Consider the following 21,776-nt stretch of genomic DNA (forward strand, 5'->3'; position numbering starts at 1 on the left):
CACCACTGAAAATAAAGTTGTTAAAGTTAAAATAAAGTTGCGAGTAAAGTTGTAAGGATTATTTTATTGTTATCATTGTACGATTTCAATTACTCGCAAATCTTATAATGTGGTAGATAACTTGCATAAAGTTTTAATATGCACAAATGAACATGTATAAGTGTTCCCTAACATATCGGTCTTGAGTTCAAGGCTGAGCTAACAATTATATACAGTCAAGAAATTCTCAGAACAATAGTGTTTTAATCTAATGTCATAAAATGCTATTTAACTGTCAATCTACTGTATATATTGTAAATACAGCATATTGACTTGTTTCGATAATTCAGCACGTGCCATGTCTAAAACTACAGAAGGAGATCTCATGGCATTGGATTTTGGGAATATTTCCAATCAAAGAAAAAAATCTTTTTTATTTTTACACATAAATCTATTCTTATTCTTCTTACGTATGTTCTTACTTATTTTTTGTCGTATTTAATTTCTCCAGAAAAATATGCAAAAGAATCAAATTATCTGTGTGTGTAATCCGCATTAATGTCACACGTTTCATTCCCGAGTTATAACAGTTCAAATTTCACGTGACAAGACTTTGTGAACATTCTGTATATTGCTTAATATTACACATAGAAAGTATTTGCTCATTCATTTAGCGTAACTTGATCCTATATATACGAAGGCCATTGTACTCTACACAACGGTACATTTTAATTTTAAAATAACCCAAACTCATCATAAAGTTTCCCTGTGCTAGTAGCTCTTATTCCTAAATATTGTGCAGTTGTCAGAAGTTCCCATATTTATTAAAGTATCAATTTATGTGAATTGTGCTGTTTTTCATTTTGTGTTTCGATATGCCTTATCTAAGACTTAAATGACAAAGACGTATACATAGCTTTGCACATAAGATGCTACAGTTTGCGGATATCTCAAATATAGCATTTCTAATCAAATTATTTTAATTTATTCTTATTTCAGCGGCAGCTTACAGGTCAGGTACAGACACAAACATAGATGAATCTCTGTGTTCATTCGATACGCGGTGTATTCCTCTGGCTGACTGTAGAGTGATGTATGACCTGTTGGACAGAAGTTGTCTCGCGCCTCGAAAGTTGAGGGAACTAACGTGTGGTTACGACGGAGTGAGACCTCTAGTATGTTGTCCTGGAACTGGGCGTAATCCACAACAATTTCCACCCTCATCTGGAGGAACAGGTTTCAATCCCCCACCTCGAGGTGGTAACACTTGCGGAATTTCTCAATTGATGAATTTTCGTACTCAGTGGAGAGGGGGCCTCGGAGCTCATCCGTGGGTCGTCAGAATTGGATTTAAAAGTAAGTATTCAGATCTAGTAAAATGTTGATTTGGTACTCTTTCTTAAACATTTTTTCCCTTCTTTCTTTGCAAATTTGATTGTCAGTTGTCGAAGAGAACACTTCTGCTTTAGGTCCTACATTCTATGATTTTGTTCCTCATTTTGTCATACATTATTAAATTTATTCAAGGTCATGGTATTACTCAAAGTTCTCTTTCAAATTTTCAATCTGTGAATGATTTGAATTCCTGTGGTTGGAAACAATGAAAGGTGATGAATAAGGCGTCCAAATTCATCTGTCTTTTTAGGTCTAGTTCCAACTTTTTTTTTCAACTAAAGTTGGGACGAATATTATATTGTTTTCTTAAACAGGCAGTTATTTTATTTTACATAGAAATTATTTTTTTCTTACAAAACTTAATTGCCAACATGTTTAATTTAAATAACCACATATGCATATTATGTCCAAAAGCGTTAATATTTTTTTAAAACAGAAATATGATGATAACTCTCTGATGGTGGTAAAGAGAATCAAAGGAAACTAGAAAGTAAGTTATTATTTAGTAGTGATTTGACAGATGAACCCAAAATACAGTATAATAATAATAAAGAACTAAAAGAAATTTCCAAATGTTGCTAAGATACAAATGTCGCACAGGAATTGAATTCATTCTGGGTACTGATTTCCTAGAAGGAAGTTCCGGTACGTCCCGGGCAAACTTAAATCCTTTCTGTTGTAGCCCAAATTCCACCCCAAGTAAATTGCCAATAATTGCCATGTGTTCTTAACTTGCTATCATTTAGTTAGAAAGTTTCAGAAAATATACTTCAATTTCTTACTCTGAAAATATGATGAAGGTTAAATCACGAAAGTAACTGAAACGCCATACTCATGCTCTATTTATACTTCTTCGCTGTTAGGAAATATGCACTAATATAATGATTTATAATTTAGACTTTAACGTCTCCTATTTTTTTTTCAAACAAGGAGACTATTTGAGATCGGGTCTATTAACCGAGATTAAAGTGAGATCTGAAACACTATTCGGGTTTGTATCCGGGCTAATTACCCATGTTTGGAATTGAACACAGGATCACGTGAATAAAAAAAATAGGCATGTTGGTCATTTGACCACAAAGGGCCTGGCATCTTAGTACATACCTTATCTCCAATTTTAACATCATATCATAGTTTATATGGGTATTTCTGATTATAACAATACAATTTTAATAACTTGGACAATTGTAAATATCTGTATTAACTTGTAAGTATCGTACATATTACACAAGTCTAGTATAATGAATTCATATTGATAAAGGAATACAATCTTTAAATTAGAAATGAATTAATCCGTTAGGGCAACACACAGTACTCAACAGTACACACTAAACTGATAGATTCAGTTCAATGCAATAATTCATTCTTATTATACTACAAAAGTATACTACCGTATTTGTTCACATATAAGGAACCAATATCTGATTTATAACGTTCTTATTGAGACTTTGTTAGTTCATATTTCAATGACTTTTTCTTTAATGTAACCTACCCAAGAACTGAGAAGAAAGCTGAAAGCTGTCCACAAGAACTTACCTTCCACTCGTACGAGTAATTGAGTTGAAAAGTTGATGAAAATTTTAATTGATAAAAGTAAGGACATGGGAAAATGAATCGATTATTATGAAAAGTTACTGTTTATCAAACAAATCTCATAATTATTAACAATAAAATTAAAATATTATAAAATGAGAAAAATATTAATGATGAAAATTATTGCAAAATATCCATTTAACATGGTTTTCGAAAAAAAAAGTAATTATTTTTTTTAATCGATACGAATTCTTTTAACGACTATCAATTAAAAATTAACTTCTGCAAATTTAATTGACTAAAATTTAAAATTAACAAAATTTTTAATTGCTTAATTTAATTGTTAATTTTTAACGGATTAATTTCAAGTCTGGTTGTCGTAAAATGAAACTGATCATTAGCTTCTTTCAAGTTTACATATATTAATACAAGTCTAAAATGTATAATTCTAAAATGTATAATTCTATAATAATAATTCAAGTCTAAAAAATGCACAACAGCATTAATACTTCTGTTGTAGGTAAATTATCATCATGATTTTTTTTACCCTTGCTTCTTCCAGATTTGGCAACAGGCCTAATAGAATTTGCCTGTGGAGGATCTCTTATTACAAGAAGAGTTGTCCTTACAGCGGCTCATTGTGCACTAGCAAAAGCAGAAGGTTACAGACTGTAAGTATTTAATATATATATATATATATATATATATATATATAATATTTGGTAGATTTCTAAAACATATTAAGGCCAATATAGTGAAACTTCTCAGGTGACCTCACTGAAAACTGGAGAATATATATTCTGAAAAAAAAGAAAGCAAATAATAACATATCCTAATAAAAGAAATCAAATGTAATCTATTATAGATGTGTAATAATGTATTTCTAATAATGTTTAATAATTTTGCATTTGATTATACTGTATATAAAATTTGAGGACGTTATTGGCACTGTCTTTACTCGGCTCTAATTAGAAATAGAGTATTGAAACAAACCATGACAGGAAAATGACACGATGCGGCAGGATAAAACATGGCATGTACCAAATTAAATAGTAGGGGAAGGTAGTCGAATTCTGCGCGGTGGATAATTCTGCGCACACGTGTTTTTTCAACTTGGAGATTCTTTATGACACATTGGTTGCTGCTGCCATGAAGCGACCGTTACTAGTAACTAACATTAAAGGAGGGAAGCCATTATCTCAAATGTTTAGGCTGTAAGTGGCAGTTGAATTATTTCTTCCCTGTTGATGTTAAATTCTCTTCAAAAGAAATAAGAGGTACGTTCTGTATATTATATATTTCTAGATCGTTACTTTTATGTTCCATTTATATTGTAAATGGACATTATAATTACGGCAATTCGTAGTTCTAATCAAATTTTAATAGCTCGTAGTTTTGTGTTTTTTGTTAAATGGCGGAGTGGGGTTATTCTGCGCAAAATCGATGGGATATTCTGCGCAGTGCGCAGAATTGTACCTCAAGAAGTTTTATGTTAATAACAAGCATACGTAATAGATCTGCAAAATATCGTCACTCTCTGATTAAAGATACAGGGAAGCATAGAAAGAGCAACTACGGGAGGTAGTTATGCAGAGGAACAACTAAGGGGAGCTATCAGTGCTCTTAAAAGTGAGTGTGCGATTCGAGAAGTTGGAAGATTGTACAGGATAGAAAATTCTACTATTTGTCTACGGATGAAAACTGGAAATATGGAACATGCTACTCTCGGAAGTGTTCTCGCGAGAACAAAACAGAATTGGTGAACTATGTGATAAGCGTTGCAAATTTATTTTTTGGTATCACACGTATAGATCATCGGCGTATGGCATACGAATTTGCTGAAGCAAGTCGAATTGCCCATAATTTTGATGGAACTACCAAACTTGATGGAAATGACTGGTTGAGACTATTTCTTTAAAGAAATCCAAGAATAAGCCTAAGGAAACCTGAGGGAGTAAGTTTGAATAGGATAAATTGATTCAATGAAGAAGCGGTGATACTATTCTTCAATAACTTGGAAACAGTAATGAAGCAGCGCCATTTTCCCCTAAGTAGAATGTTCAACGTGGACGAAAGGGGTATTTCGAACGTACAAAAACTTGTGAGAATTTTAGCACCTAAAGGTCAGAAACAGGTAGGAACTGCTATGTTATGCGAGCGTGGAAAGACAGTCACTGTTGTGTATGTTTGTAGTGCATTTGGAATCTTCGTCCCTCCCATGTTTATAAATCCCACGGCGTCACATGTACTATCTTGCCAGTATTTTCGATGAAGCATACGTCAAAGTTACAACTATGGAGAAAGCCATAGCTGGATTTAGGGCTGTGGCAATAATACCATAAACCCTGACAAATTTTCAGAATCAGACTTTCACAATGTCACTATGGAGGCACCTAACATAGTATTACTGCTGGAGATGATGAGGACAGGTTGGTACAAAACGTCGAGGAAACTAGTCGTGATTGTGGAATTCATACTTCAACAGAACATAGTTTTGGTGTCACATCACAGAATGACATTGTTCTTCCTTATCATCGCACGCTTATGTTTTCAATACACTCAAAAATATGTAATAGTTTTGTTCAGTTATAAAACAAGTAGAGAATAAAGTATATAGTAAAACTTGTAGCCCACCTTGTCGTTCTTTTTCTGAACCCATTCCATCTACATATCTAAGTATGTTATATGTTATGAAAATGTTTTCTTGCTTTAAACATATAGATTTGCTTCGCACAGAATTACCCCATATTACGCGCAGAATTACCCACCTAATTGGGTAATTCTGCGCAAATGTATAGTTCAGGTTTTTTGTCTATTATCGAGTACTAGTGTGAGCTTTTATTCAAACTACGTCTTTATCTTGTCTACTACACAGCAAACAATGGCTGTGCAAAGTTATGTCGTTATACGTACAAAAACAGCGGAGAAATAACGATTTTTCCTTAAGTGCGCAGAATTCGACCACTTTCCCCTAATATTATGAACTTCAAAAATGGACCAAAAGTGGTCTATCTAGACCTAAATTTGAAATCTGAGACATGCTTTCTCAGATCAGAAAACATTCTTTATGTAAAACTATTCTTTTAATAATTTTGACACCGTTCAAAGTGCACATGAAAGAGGCTGGTAAAAGTGTTTGAAATAAGATTTTTCATTGCTTTGTTTTCTTGCATTCATTCTGAATGTGAATTGCCACCTGCCATTTTTTTTTAAATCCACTTAATGTCTGAACAACTGGTCCCACTTTTTTTTTTAATTTTGGATTGTTGCTATCACTAAGATATGAAGAGATTGCGTGACAAAGCAACCCTTGATGAGTATCTTCCCCAAGTCAAAGAAAAATTACCTTACGAAGTAGCTCTACAGTCCAGATGGGCCTTGGCTTCCTCGACGATACGCCTCCATTCCTTTCTGTCATGTATTTTCTTCCTCCATCCTTTTACTCTCATTGCTGCCATATCTGATGTTGTGTCACCTATCCATCTTCTTTTCGGTCTTCCTCTTCTCCTTCCTCCATATATTCTCTCCTGTAATATCCTTTTTGGCATCCTATCTTGTTCCTTCGACATGTCCCAGCCACCTTAATCTTTCCGCTTTTATATACTTCACTATGTCTTTTTGTTCTAATATCTCGTTTATTTCCATGTTGTTTCGCATTCTCCAATTGTTGTTTTCTTGTATCGGCCCGTCTCAGTTTCTCTTCATCTGTTTTTTTGTCATTGTCCATACCTTGAAATACACATATATAATTTCATGTATCCGCCAATTCCCAGTTCTAGCTGTTTTACCCACTAGGAATATAAATAGCATTAAAATTCTTTACTGCAAAATAATTCCTGAAAATAAAACAACCAGCACTGACAATTAACGTCCACACATCGAGTGAGCGCGATAGTTACGATAGAAGGGTAGAATAGGTTCGTATCAGTTTCAAATTACTGCAAATCCCAATTTCAGATAACAACTAACACACTTTATTTTGTGAAATTTATAACAAATAACTTGAACGAAAAGTAATAAAGAAAGTCTTGCAGTGGACTAAATTAACTATCAGATACAACATCCAATGAGAAAGTAACACACATTAACTTTTTTTTTTTCCAAGCTTTGTTTGACACTAGAATTTTTAGATATAAAATCCCCACTTTAAACGCAATAAAGCACTGCTTATCGAAACTTTAAATGATATTGAAATTCTCTACCCAATACGAATAACCAGGGTTAGCTACTGAAACTTAATTTATAGTTAAAAGCAAAATCCAAAAGGGGTTTATTCAAATAGCTTAACCAAGGCATTTAATGGTAACGTAAGTTGACAGAATCCAAGTTTCTTTCATTTATTTTCCTTTTCCTTATTTCCTTTTCCAAACAAGACAATAAGAAAAGTGAAATGGAAGTTTCTAATGCAAATAAGAATAACTAACATACAAACCAGAAACTGTTTCATTCATTTTCATTTCCCTTTTTTTTTCCTGTCTCCAAACCTGTTTCCTTTACAGAGCCTTTTTAGTGGTTAGATATTCATTTGGTCTCCTTGCAGCCAAAATCCACTGGTTCCTGTCGTATCAACTTCAAATATTAACACCTCCATTTCACAATTCCCACTATCAAGTTTTCGAACTTCACTCAAGCAGTACCTATGTTAAATTGCACCGTCCGCTAGTTAAGCAGCAGGCAGCTGGCTGCAGCGACAACTAGCGACACAGAGCGGAAAGCTCGCGCACTTCACCACAGGCACCACCAAGGTCACTCAATTACGAGTATCTCACGAAACTATTGCTATTTTAAAACGGAGATTTTATTCACAAACATTTTACATATTTTTATTTTTCGACTAAACGTAACACATTAATTTCCCCCTCCCCTGTAGAAGGCAAACAATACTATTAAACAAAACAAGAGGAGAAAAATAAAAATTATTTGTACATTACCAAATTTCCTTCAAGATCAATATTATATGGTTAATCCTCTTACAAACTTAGATTATCCACTCCATTCCATATTAACGACAATCACGCGACGAACACGGATGATGATGATGGGCTCTACCACCACAACTCCTAGCCCTTAACAATAATGAAGATTTTCCTGCAGGAAAAAACAGAATAAAACAAACACAACAAGTATTCCAACAAGACATATAACAATAAATCTCAATACAAATACCAAAAAATTCATATATATATAAAGGTATCTTAATTATTATTACTCTGAGCATTAGGAGGAACGTTAAAGATTTTACAAAAGGATACATGGCGTTTCAACCTTATATTAGGATTCTCTACACTTCTCAACCACACTGTGTTCTGTGTAGGTTTACTTAACACCTCAAATGGGCCATCCCAAGGAGGAGCAATTTTAGGGTTAAAGTGCTTTTCCACTGATAATTTTAACATTCTTTTTACTAAGACAAGATCTCCTACATGTATATTAACTGGAATATGTTTCTGAGAGTAAATTTTTTCACTACGTTTCCAGGAATTCTGAATGTTATTACAGATAATAGCAAATTTCTCATCTTTATTTAGGTCATCGTCCAAAATTTCTAGATCTAATAACCATTTAATGTCAAGAGGATGATAAAACTTTATTCCCATATAAATTTCACTAGGTGAATAACCAGTAATTTCATTCATGCTAATGTTGATAGTGAACGCGATTTTAGATAACAATTGGGCCCATTTTCTTTGTGACTTATCAACGTATGCACGAATTAAATTCTTCACCGACCTTATGGTTCTTTCCGCCTTATTCGGCGACGGGTTATAAGGGGATAATTTTACATCCTGAATACCATAAGAGTACAAAAATTGAGAAAAGTACTCTGATACAAAATATGTCGCGCCGTCGTGCAAGACAGAACCTGGAAATCCAAATCTCAGACAAAGATCTAATAATTTATTACAAATAGTCTTAGAATTTAATTGTCTCAAAGGTTCTAAAAACACAAATCTACTGAAAGAATCTGTTACAATCAAAATAAACTCATATCCCGAACTATTGGGAAGACGCCCAGCTACGTCAATGTGCCAAATGTAATTCGGATGCTTAACATTTCTAGTATAGTAATTTCCCATAGGTTTCTTAGTTTTATCTTTACATTTCTGACATATCTCACAAATATTCACATAGTTCTTTATATCTGAATACATTGTTGACCATGTAAAGCGAGAAGCAACCTTTTGTATCGTTTTCTTAATTCCCATATGACCTCCCGGTACTAAAGAATTATGAGCATACTCTAGAATGCTATTAATTAAAAAAGAAGGTACGACAGCTCTAAAACCTTGACCAGATTTACCTTTTGTTCGTTTTAGCAAGATGTTATTTTGTAATTTGTAACCTCTTACCTCTTGCTTACTTTCAAGTTTGGTTATAATCTCTTGAAGCTCTGGATCTTTCCTTTGATGTTCTTTCAAGGATATACTGAAATCAGGATACTTCCAAAAATTTACAAAAGACACATTTACACTTTTACCATGATCTTTGACAACTTCAACAGTATCCGCGTCTTTCGTATAAAATTCTAAATGATTGCCAACACGGCTGAGAAAATCAGCTATACAATTGACTTTAGTGCGGATATGTACTATTCTAAACCTAAAACGTGCAAGTTTCTCCAAAAGAGTCCCATACCGACGTTGTCTTTTATGATTTGTAAGAAGCCAAGAGAGGCTTTTACTATCACTGTATACAACAAATGGATTGAATAGATAATATTCAAAACGTTCTAAGCAAAGAGTGAGGGCTTTAAGTTCCAACTCATAGACATTTTTACTCCAATCTGTAGGGGGAATTGCTTTAGAGAACATAGCAACAGGTCTCAAATTACCATTTTCATCATATTGACTCAAAACTCCCGAATAATGACGCAAACTACTATCCGAATGGACAATAAAGCTTGAGTTCATATCAGGAACTTTCAAAATTACATGAGAACAAAATTCATCCTTCAATCTTTGAAGAGCAATATCATGATCTTTTGTCCACTTAAATACTCGTTTAGGAGATCGTAATTCCTGTAGAGGAGCTATCAATTCCGAATAATTTCTTACAAATTTAGAGTAAAATGCAAAAAATGAGCATATTTTATTCACTCCTTTTCGATTTTTAGGTTTAGGAATATCCTGAATTGCCTTAATTCTGTCAGAGTCAATACACATAGTTCCCTTTTCAAAACGAAACCCTAAGTACTTTATAGATTGTTGAAACAAAAATGTTTTCTTAGGGGAAATGGTTATACCCCATTTTCTTAAACGGGAGAGAACATCCTCTAACAATTTCTTATGTTCTTCCACATTAGAGCTAAACAATAGAATATCATCATAGAATATTTCCAAATTCTTTCCAATTAACCCATCAAGTACCTTATTCATTAAATTACTTAACACAAATGGACTATTTAGAAAACCCATAGGACAAACCTTAAATTGATAAATTTTATTTTTTGTAACAAAGGCAGTATAAGGACGACTGTCTTTCGTCAAGGTCAACTGAAAAAAAGAGGATCGGAGATCCAGTTTACTAAATATAGAGTGATTAGAAATACTTGATATAACGTTCTCCATGTTAGGAGACGGAAAATTATTACAAATCACCCGCTTATTCATTTCTCCGTACGCTACGACCAAACGACTACTTTTATCTGAGTTTTTTACAAGAAAGCATGGGGAAGTAAAAGGTGAAAAGTCTACCCTCTCTACAACATCATCTTTCTCAAGTTGTTCAATATATTGTTCTAATTCTTTTTGTTTAAAGGTAGGGAGATGATAAGGTTGTTGTCTAATGGGAGTATTATCAGTTACTTCTATTTTATATTCAAAGTTCTTGACTCTACCGATTTTATCCGAAATCACATCTTGATAACTATTTAAAATTTTATCAACATATTTCTGTAAACTAGGATCTATTAGTAAAAGTTCAGGCGAAACCTTATAATTACCTTGTAAATTTTCCTCGGTAATCCTCTCTGGATGAAGAACCGAATGATCATAGCAAAACTCCAACTCTGGGTCTGGTTCTTTTGGAACAGCTCCATGTGACGTGGATGCAGCAGCTTCCAGCAATCCATGCTGTTGTTGAAAACTCGCAGAAGTACTAGGAGTAGAAGATGTTTCCAGCGAACCTAGGTTGCATGGTGGTTGCCTTCCACGATCCTCTCCCCTAGAAGTATAAAGGGAAGAGCGCACAGTTTCTGCCGACAACTGGGAGGCATCTTGTATAGGTACGCTTAATCTTCGATTTTGTACTCTATATAAGTTATTTGGTAAGTCTATAACAGCACTATACTTTGTATGAAAACTGTTACCCAAAAGAATATCAAAGTCGACCGACTCGATGATATAAAACAGTTCACAAAACTGCTGACGTCCCATGCGGAAGTAAATACGAACTCTCTGTTTGACGAGAATCTGAGTATTTCCAAGACCCGTAGTTCGTAAATTCACATTCTCACTTTTTATACGACACATACTACTTAAACGTTGATAATAGCGCTGACTAATAAAATTGTTACTACTGCCAGTGTCTATTACACAAGGTACAGCTTCGCCTTTTATATAAATTAACACCAAAATTAAATTCCTTAATCTTTTATCAGGTGTATGAGCTATACTTGATTCAGTAGATTCCCCAAATTCATTTATTTTCACATTAGACCGTGGTTGAGAATGAACATCCCGTACTCTATTGAATTTATCTAAATCTGAATGAGGACATTTACATTTTAGGGTATTATTACCCAAAGATCTGTTTACTTTTGTAGCCTGACTATTCTCCCTCATTTGCATTCCACTAATTGAGTCGTCTTCATAACCTAACTGATGAACACTAGGATGATTAATATAACATTTTTGTTTCGGTACCTGAACCACTGTGCTACGCATGCCACGAGCCTTCAACATATTAGGTGACTTTTGTGTTGCGACCAGATTTTGTTTGTCCCCTAAGGTTCGTTTACTTAACTTATAATAATCCCTTTTATATCGGAACAAAGCATCAAACCTAGCAGCTAAAGTTAACAAGTTTTCAAAAGTGTTAGGAAATCCGTGCTCAACTAAAAATTCATGCGTTCGAGGAGTAACCATATTTACAATTAGACTACAAATAGTATGTTCATCAAAATTCATATCCAAAACCTTAATTATAGATAATTTTGAATCAATAAAGTCATAGAGTGTTTCCTCTTCACTCATAGTAGTGTAAAAATATAACTTCATATATTGAGTTCTAGCAATAGTAGAGATGAAACGCAACATTATTCGCCTACAAACAGTCTCCCATGAGAGGGAACTTCCAATCAGAGATTGTACCATCTCCTGAATTTCCCCTTTTGTTCGAGAAAGACAAGCGATTAGCACCAAATCCAACGGGAAATCCCGTCCCCTGAGAAAACTATCTAAACGAAGCAAAAACTTGAAAGTCAAGTCTGTATTTTCTCCATCAACTACTGGTAAACTATTAATTTCCTCCATTAAGACTTTATACATGCTATCCGACGCATGCCTTGAAAAATTGAATTGAAATTGACGGGTTAGTGGAGGTACCATTTCGGTCCGACCACCCCCTCTCATATTAGAGGCTCCCCTTCCCATATTAGGAGAAGTACTATTATAATTAGGAATTTGTCTTCCGCTCAGGTCATTTTCAAATAAGGGATTTTCATATTGATACCCCACAAACTCATCGCCACTAGAGCTAGATTGATCATTATCGTGTACAAAACCAGCCCTTATGTCATTAAACTGTGCCATATTACTCTTAAATACAAAACAATATAACAGGGAGAGAGGAATTACATATATACATATAAACACTACAATATAAATTGGGAATTTTATATCTATTATGTTTCTGTAATATACTTCCATCAAGTTTCCTCCCACATTAGCATGCGACTTCCATAACTATCAGTTTTACGCATTTAGCAACCTGCCATAAACAATGCAAGAGGTACGAACACATTAACGTCAATATACAAACAGTACCAATTGCAATAAACAAATTGCCAATAAAGCATTAAGCAGGAAATCCTTCCACAGAAACTCTGCTATACAGAAACTTTCAAAGAGAGAAACCCTATTCATGAAAACCCTTCAATTATTTTTGCACTCGCAATTTAACATAGGTACCTTATTTAAATTATATATGTGTTGCGTAATGAAATACACATATATAATTTCATGTATCCGCCAATTCCCAGTTCTAGCTGTTTTACCCACTAGGAATATAAATAGCATTAAAATTCTTTACTGCAAAATAATTCCTGAAAATAAAACAACCAACACTGACAATTAACGTCCACACATCGAGTGAGCGCGATAGTTACGATAGAAGGGTAGAATAGGTTCGTATCAGTTTCAAATTACTGCAAAATCCCAATTTCAGATAACAACTAACACACTTTATTTTGTGAAATTTATAACAAATAACTTGAACGAAAAGTAATAAAGAAAGTCTTGCAGTGGACTAAATTAACTATCAGATACAACATCCAATGAGAAAGTAACACACATTAACTTTTTTTTTTTTCCAAGCTTTGTTTGACACTAGAATTTTTAGATATAAAATCCCCACTTTAAACGCAATAAAGCACTGCTTATCGAAACTTTAAATGATATTGAAATTCTCTACCCAATACGAATAACCAGGGTTAGCTACTGAAACTTAATTTATAGTTAAAAGAAAAATCCAAAAGGGGTTTATTCAAATAGCTTAACCAAGGCATTTAATGGTAACGTAAGTTGACAGAATCCAAGTTTCTTTCATTTATTTTCCTTTTCCTTATTTCCTTTTCCAAACAAGACAATAAGAAAAGTGAAATGGAAGTTTCTAATGCAAATAAGAATAACTAACATACAAACCAGAAACTGTTTCATTCATTTTCATTTCCCTTTTTTTTTCCTGTCTCCAAACCTGTTTCCTTTACAGAGCCTTTTTAGTGGTTAGATATTCATTTGGTCTCCTTGCAGCCAAAATCCACTGGTTCCTGTCGTATCAACTTCAAATATTAACACCTCCATTTCACAATTCCCACTATCAAGTTTTCGAACTTCACTCAAGCAGTACCTATGTTAAATTGCACCGTCCGCTAGTTAAGCAGCAGGCAGCTGGCTGCAGCGACAACTAGCGACACAGAGCGGAAAGCTCGCGCACTTCACCACAGGCACCACCAAGGTCACTCAATTACGAGTATCTCACGAAACTATTGCTATTTTAAAACGGAGATTTTATTCACAAACATTTTACATATTTTTATTTTTCGACTAAACGTAACAGCGCCACAAGTTATTATTGGTCTCACTAGAGTCTTACATATTTTGATTTTTGAATTCCTTGACAATAGCTTTCTTCGGAATAACATGTTGCTTCTAAACTAAGTCTTATTGCCTGCCTGTACTCTGTCTTTAATTGTTTCGCTGATTCTATTTTCGTTGTCTATCCCAGATACTTGAACTTTGTAATTCCTTCGAACTCCAGTTCCCCTATTTTCAGGTTCTGTGCTCTTTTGTCCAATTTTGAGATGATTGTATGTCTTTTTTTTTTCATTTACTGTTAGTCCTAACTATGCTGCCTCTGTTTCTAGCTTTATATATGTTTCTTTTAGATCTTTCACTGTTCTTGATATTATGGCTACGTCATCTGCGTAAGTGTATATCTGTACTGTTTTTGTGAATATTGTTCCTCCTGTGTCAAGTTCCAATATGGCTTTATGCAGCGCTATAATAAACAGACTTGTCGAGAGACCATCTCCTTGTTTAACATCCCTTTGTACAGCAAATGACCGAGTTAGCTAGAATATAGTGTACTTAATATATTGACAAAATACACGAAATGAAATGACATTTCTAATTTTACGTCCCACGATTGTGTCTTGTAGGCTAAGGGAGACGAATAATTATGAAATAATTGATGAAATGAGTATGTGGGAGGAAATGAAGAATCCCGAGAAGATCCATGGATGCGATATTGTCCACCACAAACTCACTTGGCCTGTGATCGAAACCAGGGACCCATCGCACAAGAGGGATAATATTTATGTACCTTAACTCTGGAAGGGATTAATGAATGATATCCTAATGCATTATATTTATTGGTTCATTACATTTTTATTGCCATTTTTAGGCAGAGAATGTGTTTTATGAAAAAATAAAGAATTAAATAAATAAATAAAGTAAATTAAGAATAGAAGTTTGAAACAAAAGTTTCTTATACATTTCGAATCTGGACAAAAAATGGATTTTTTATTGTTACAAAAAATCAACACCCGGACTAGATAAACCACATCCGGTCGGTTTAGGAAATTCAAAATTTTCACAATTAAATTTGAAATAGGTAATTGTATATGCCATATTCTTGTGTCAAGACTGGTACAATACGAAACAAGTTAAAGACTTAGTACGAATGAACGATCTTACTTCGTATAGTAGAAAAAAAGTTTCCAACCTGAAACTACATTATCATTCTCATTTCACTATACCCCACAGTATCAAGAGCATCATTTAGGGTTTAAGGGGAAGGGAACAATTTCTCCTTGAGCTAAATATAATAGTATAATAATACCAAGGAAAACGTGAAAGAGTTCCCTCGTGGCTACGCGGTGAGTGCACGTGCCTTTGACGTGGGACACCTGGGTTCGATTCCCTGAGGAAACTCACGTGAGTCACTTCTCACATGAACTTTTAGATTCACGTCTCACATAGCGTCACTACTGAAAGGAACGCTAATTTCAAAATAAAATAAAATTAAAAAAACGTGAAACTAATTTTATCTGAGAGTCCCTCCCAACGAACTCCCAAGGAAAATCTGAAATAACGCTACTGCACAGTATACCTTTATAATTTTGCCCATTCGACATGCAAATCGACTCAGAAATGTAATGATTAGAGACCGGATGTTTAGGCATTAAAAATCTGGAAAATAGGCAGGCAAATAGGCACTTAAAAATTTAAAAAATAGGCAATAAAATAGGCACTAAAATGTAACTCAAAATAATGAAGACAAATATTCAATACAATTAAAAAATAGATTAAAGTCATAGATAATATTCAAAGAATATAGAAACATACTTGTCTGTTAATATCTTCTTTCACTGTACATATAAAAGCGAAGTTTGATATGTATTCTGTATATATTATATACATATATATATAGATATATAGATATACTGTATATGTGTGTGTGTTATTTACATTGTATATTTTCCCAATAAAGGCTTATTTTGAAGAAAATGCGCGGAATAGGCAACATTAGGCACTAAAGAATTATTTAGGCAGTAAGGGGCGAAATAGGCAAAAATAGGCAAAATAAAATTGGCTTAAATCGAAACTATAACCCCCCATATAAACTTTAAAACGTTACTTTTGATCATATCTTTAATATTAAAGAATAGGCATTTTGCCTAACATCCGGTCTCTAGTAATGATATATTGTTTCTTTTATCCTTGTTTTTGAGGACAATATACAAACACTTTGCAACACGAACATGTACATGGAACGATGAACTTTGCAACGACATTTCTTCAATTAGAAAATGATTTTATGATATGATCTTTATTTTCAAATGGTTTCATTTATTTTCTGTTAATACCTATTTATTTTTCTACAAGATTTTATAACGAAAATTTATTTATTTAGTAATCCATGTAATGGAGACCTTATTATTTTAATATTTATCCATAGGTTTAATATACACTTTACTATAACAAATTCAAAAATCACGAAAACAAGTAACAGAAGAGAAGTTGGATCTCAGTATTTTTTTAAACATTTACGGTGTGTTACAGCAATATTAATACTATACATTTGTCTAACAAAAGTAATTTTTGTTTTCAATTTATATTTAAAAAAAAAACTTATGAAATAATATTTATCTTGCAGCTCTCTTGTACGATTGGGTGAATATGATTCCAGTTTGAACCCAGATTGTTCAGAAGATTTCTGTGCACATCCAGTTCAAGATATTCCAGTTCAGAGGGTTGTACCACATGAAGGATACGAACCACAAATATTCCGACATGATGTGGCTTTGTTATTTCTAACACGACCTGTTAATCTGTCAGGTAATAACTTTCGCGATATAAATAGCAGTTATATAGAAAGTTATATAGTAGACTGCAGTATTCTTGTAATATAGATATCGTCTATTAGCCTCTTTTGATAGGATAACATGCAACAGAGATAAATTCAACTATATTATGAGCATATAAATTATATGTTGCCATGTGACTAAATATATTTACACCTAACCACATACAAATCTATGAAGTCTTGTTAATCTCCTTCAACCTCCTTTATTACTTTATACTATATTCAAATATCTTGAAAAAAAAAAACATTAAACTTCTTATTAGGTGGAATGGGTTTGGATCGAACCACGGAATAGTATGTAGGTAAATTAATTTCTGAAATGTACCAGCAGATGGCGGGAAAGCTTGTTTGAAATATATCATTACATTGAATTGCATTGATATGTTGGACTTTCTTTTCCAATTTGCTCCAAAGCTAGAAAATGTGACATACCATTTTCTTTCCCCGAACCGCTCATATATACAATAACATCGTTATTACAACAGAAAAATACCCGTCTGTCGACTTGTTGGTTGAACCACTTCTATGTATGTAATAAAGTATGTTGGATAATATCATACCACTTTGTGTCATGCAATAACAGACAATGCGCGGTCCGCATAAGCATTTGGCATATTCGTGCCTGCCAGTCATAAATTAAAAGTTTTCACAATGTTTGTTTCATGTGCAGCAATATCTCGTCTATCTTTAGTAAATTTCTTCAAGTGACACGAAAAAAAAATTGAATGCAAGGAACCTATTTGAAAATTTTACCGCGAATGAAAATGCCTTTGATAAAGCAATGAACATGCTTGTCTAGGAATTTATATCTGAAATTAAATTCTGAAAACACTCTTATACGTTAAGAAACAAGCATAGCAAGTACCTCAATAAATTGCTATTTACAATGTAACACTAAAATTTGATTGTGAATAAAGTATTAATGTAAATTCTTGATCTAGTGTGACATTAAATATTCTTCCGTTTTTTCTTTTACTTTTCCTTCTTATAAACTTTATTAACGCTAATAGCTCACAATTAAAATAAAAATAAGGCCAAGGTAGTGTAAACAAAAGCAAAAGTTTCCTTGAACAAACTTTGTTCTGGCTCGGTCTTATCAATCGATTAAATATTATGAACGTTTGAGATTAAGTTGTTATACGATATACAATACATTACACAATATGTGGTTCTACATATTTAACCATTCTTATGAAAATTAGTGAAATATGATTCAACAATCCAAGTATATCATTTCTTTCTTATGTTTCCCTGATTTTGGTTCTTCTACTGCATTCCGAGGTCCCTCATGTTTCTTTGCACCGTACTCTTCAAGTTCCATATTTACCGTCATAGTCTATTTCGTCGCCCAGTAATTTTGTTTCTTTAACTGGAAACATACATATCTTCTTGAAACCTACTTCCACACTAACAACAAACATTTTCTTTAAGTATGTAATGTAGAGAAAAGTTTTTCCTGATTCTTATAACACATAATTTTCATTTCCGTTCACAAGATAATATTTCTCTCAAATGAGGTAAATTATAGAAATTAGGGTATCATTGTGGTAAATTTGGGGCAAAAGAGTGCCAAGCAATAGCCTTTGTAGATTTTGCACGAAAGAATATCAAATAACAATTTCTTTTATTTATTTTATTTATTTATTAAAAATATTTCATGTGTGATAACTAGTAGTACGTTATAAATCTATATTATATTATGTTAAAACATTTACATACCTCCCTTTGGGAATCCCTCTATTTGCTTAAGTAATTAGTATATTTTAATACAAGATCTTAGAAAAGCTGCGAAAAGTTGAAAATATAGACCTTTATTTGTTATAATTTTATCTAGAGATAAGGAAGTAGAGATTTTCCAAAGAGAGCTAAATTTTCAGTTTAATTTGTAAAAAGAGTGAAAAATAAATAAATAAAATACAAAAATAAATGTATATTGAATAATCTAAACAATCTTTAAGAGGTAGTAATGTACTAGAAAGTTTTTACATTAACATTTTGGAAAGATCTCTAGGAACAAAAACACATTAGTGATTTAAGATAATCAAACTGAAAACAACACTTAGCAATTCCTAATTTTTGATTTCTCATTATTTTGAGACATACAATAAATGTATCAGTGTAATATATTTCACTTGAAGAATTTGTAAAAAAAGTCTAATTATCTCTTACAAGATATTTTCCTAATCTATATCTTACGCAGATCTTTTTTATTTTTTCACTCTAATTACACCACTCAATAAATGAGTAAGAACATAAAATTGCTGGCGCTGCATATACATGTAACTCATTAAAAAAAAAAAGAAAAAAGCTATTTGCGAATATTAATGTTTATAAAACTACCTAATTTTGTTTCTTTGTATATTTTTCCAACTTTTTAAACTGTGAGTTCATGGCTTCGTTAAGATATACAACGTTTAGAACCAACTTTACAGAGTAATACAGTGATAATGAAAGTACTACACAACACTAATTCTAAAATACTAACTGAATGTTGAGCGCTTTCTGTTTACCATTTTCTTGTGCAACACATAAAGTACACATACATAATCTTCAATTGTCTTTCTCATACTTTTTTTTTTTAACTGAAAGATCAGACTGAAGGCAGCCTTTTTATCCTGCAGAACAAATGATTTTGTAACACAATTTGGTCTGATATTAAATTATAAAATTTGGCATTTGACAGAATTGGAAGGTTTATCATACCTAAAAATATGTGATGTATTGAGTTTTGAGCTCTTGTTAACCTGAAGTTATGTGAATGTATAGGAGTGGTAATTCTAGTGTTGTAATGATAATGCAAGTTAGAGTTTAGTGTCAAATTTTCTCTATTCTTTTATAAAACTTTCGAGATTATATATATGTGATAACGGTAATATACATAACGCTAATAACGGTAATAACGGTAATATACATAACGGTAATAACGGTAATAACGGTAATAACGGTAATAACGGTAATATACATATATATACATACATAAGGCATACACACACACACAAACACACACACAAACAAACAAACGAACGAACGAACAAATAAACAAAAAGAAACTCATGAAAAAGCTAACTATTGTGACAAATGTAAGTTTCGCATTTATTACCACTCCTCGCATGTTAAATAATATAATAATATTTTCGTTCACTATTTTGTTTTATTTCCTTTTCAGTTTCTGTCCAACCTATTTGTTTGTTTCCTAGAACCAACGAATATCTGATTGGCCGAAGGGCGAAACTTATTGGATGGGGCAGTGTACCTGGAAGTGATGGTAAGTTCTTCGAAATAGCTCACAAAATTTTGATGTAGAAACCTTTTTACATTTGTTATACCCATATTATTCTTTGGCACTATGATCATTTAAAATTTATTACCGATTCAAAAAATATTTCTGAATAAGACAGCTGCATAAACATGATACAAAAAGAATTTGACTTGTACATAATAAAAAATGAAGAATCACATCTTTAATTAATGTCATGAAGCTTTAATTTTTTAAATGTTTTTTTTTTTTTTAATATCAAAGTATTTTGTAGTTAACAAATGACTTGAAGATGATTAATCGAAGCATTGTTTCTTTAAAATGTTTATAGTCACTTACACGACTACGCTAAACAGATGATTCAGTAACAATTTGTCATTCGGAACTTGGCTTCTCTTAAAAAATTTTTTAAATCCTTTCAACTATCTCAATATTGAATATCTGAGTAGTCAATAGTCGAAATGTTACTTATGTAAAAATAAATAAATAAATAAATAAAAGTTAATCATTTTCATGATACATAGCATATGCATATTGTAGTACTGGGTTTTCAGTTGAAATATCAATTTTAATAAATGTTTGCTTTTAAGACATTTCCGTGCTTATGTTAATAACTTCTTCGCTTCTAAAAAACTGTGTACACAGAATGTGGTCCAACTAGCTACCAGTAAGTCACATACATCCTTCATCTATCTTTCTGTAGCTCTCACTTACTTTTATGATTTGTTATGTTTTATTATTATTATTATTATTATTATTATTATTATTATTATTATTACATTTAATCAATCCAATATTTAGATGATAATCGATATTTCAGCTATATATTATTACCGATGGAACATAGGAGGAAGGGAAAAGAGGATTTTCATCCTAATGAAACGCGGCTATACTATTTAATTTTACCTAACAATGTAGGAACGAACTCCGTAAAAACTAGTATGGGAAAAGCACAATTGTGCTGAGCAATATCCATGAAAGGAGATGCTATACTGCTTTAGGGTGCAAGAAAGCGACTAGATCTCAAGACACGTAAAAGTCATTTAAGGGAGATTTAAAGAAGATTTATTTATAAGAAGACATACTATCTGCAAATGATTTTCATAAAATGACGAGAATATTTTCGAGTGCGAGAAAGTGATTTATCTAGGTCTAAACTTTGGGATTATTCACTTAGGAACTACTTTTGGGGAGGCAGTCCGAATTTTAATGGATTCGAATTTGCCTCAGCTGGTCTCCGGGTCAGAAAGTTGTCTCTTCAAATATTTTCCGTTAATTCGATGGGTATAAATTTTGAATCACTGGATATAACAACAAAATTTGACATCTGAGCGCTTTTCGTTTCTTAGAAAAAAACGAATTTGTCACATTTGCACAAACTCAATATGAGTGACGTAGAGAGAGAGAGAAGTAGAGCTAACTACTGAATATGATCTCCTAATAGTTAAACATCATAAGGTACATCCTGTAGTGAAGTACAAGTATCGTGTTAAAAATTTTATAAATGTAAAGATGCTAAGTATAA

The 21,776-nt window shown here is 32.7% G+C and overlaps 1 protein-coding gene across 1 annotated transcript in view; it reads left to right on the forward strand.

Moving 5' to 3' along the window:
- Positions 1-21,776, forward strand: part of LOC145695090 (CLIP domain-containing serine protease HP8-like) — an 86,011-nt gene that overhangs the window by 60,145 nt on the left and 4,090 nt on the right. Inside the window, exons 3-6 of the mRNA XM_081771976.1 lie at positions 979-1,335; positions 3,470-3,578; positions 16,786-16,967; positions 20,162-20,260. Of these exons, the coding sequence (XP_081628102.1) occupies positions 979-1,335; positions 3,470-3,578; positions 16,786-16,967; positions 20,162-20,260 (747 nt within the window). The remainder of the gene's footprint in view (positions 1-978; positions 1,336-3,469; positions 3,579-16,785; positions 16,968-20,161; positions 20,261-21,776) is intronic.

The sequence above is a fragment of the Thermobia domestica genome, chromosome 9 (assembly GCF_964235325.1).
Source record: "Thermobia domestica chromosome 9, izTheDome1.hap1.1, whole genome shotgun sequence".
In the NCBI taxonomy this organism is placed as follows: Eukaryota; Metazoa; Arthropoda; class Insecta; order Zygentoma; family Lepismatidae; genus Thermobia; species Thermobia domestica.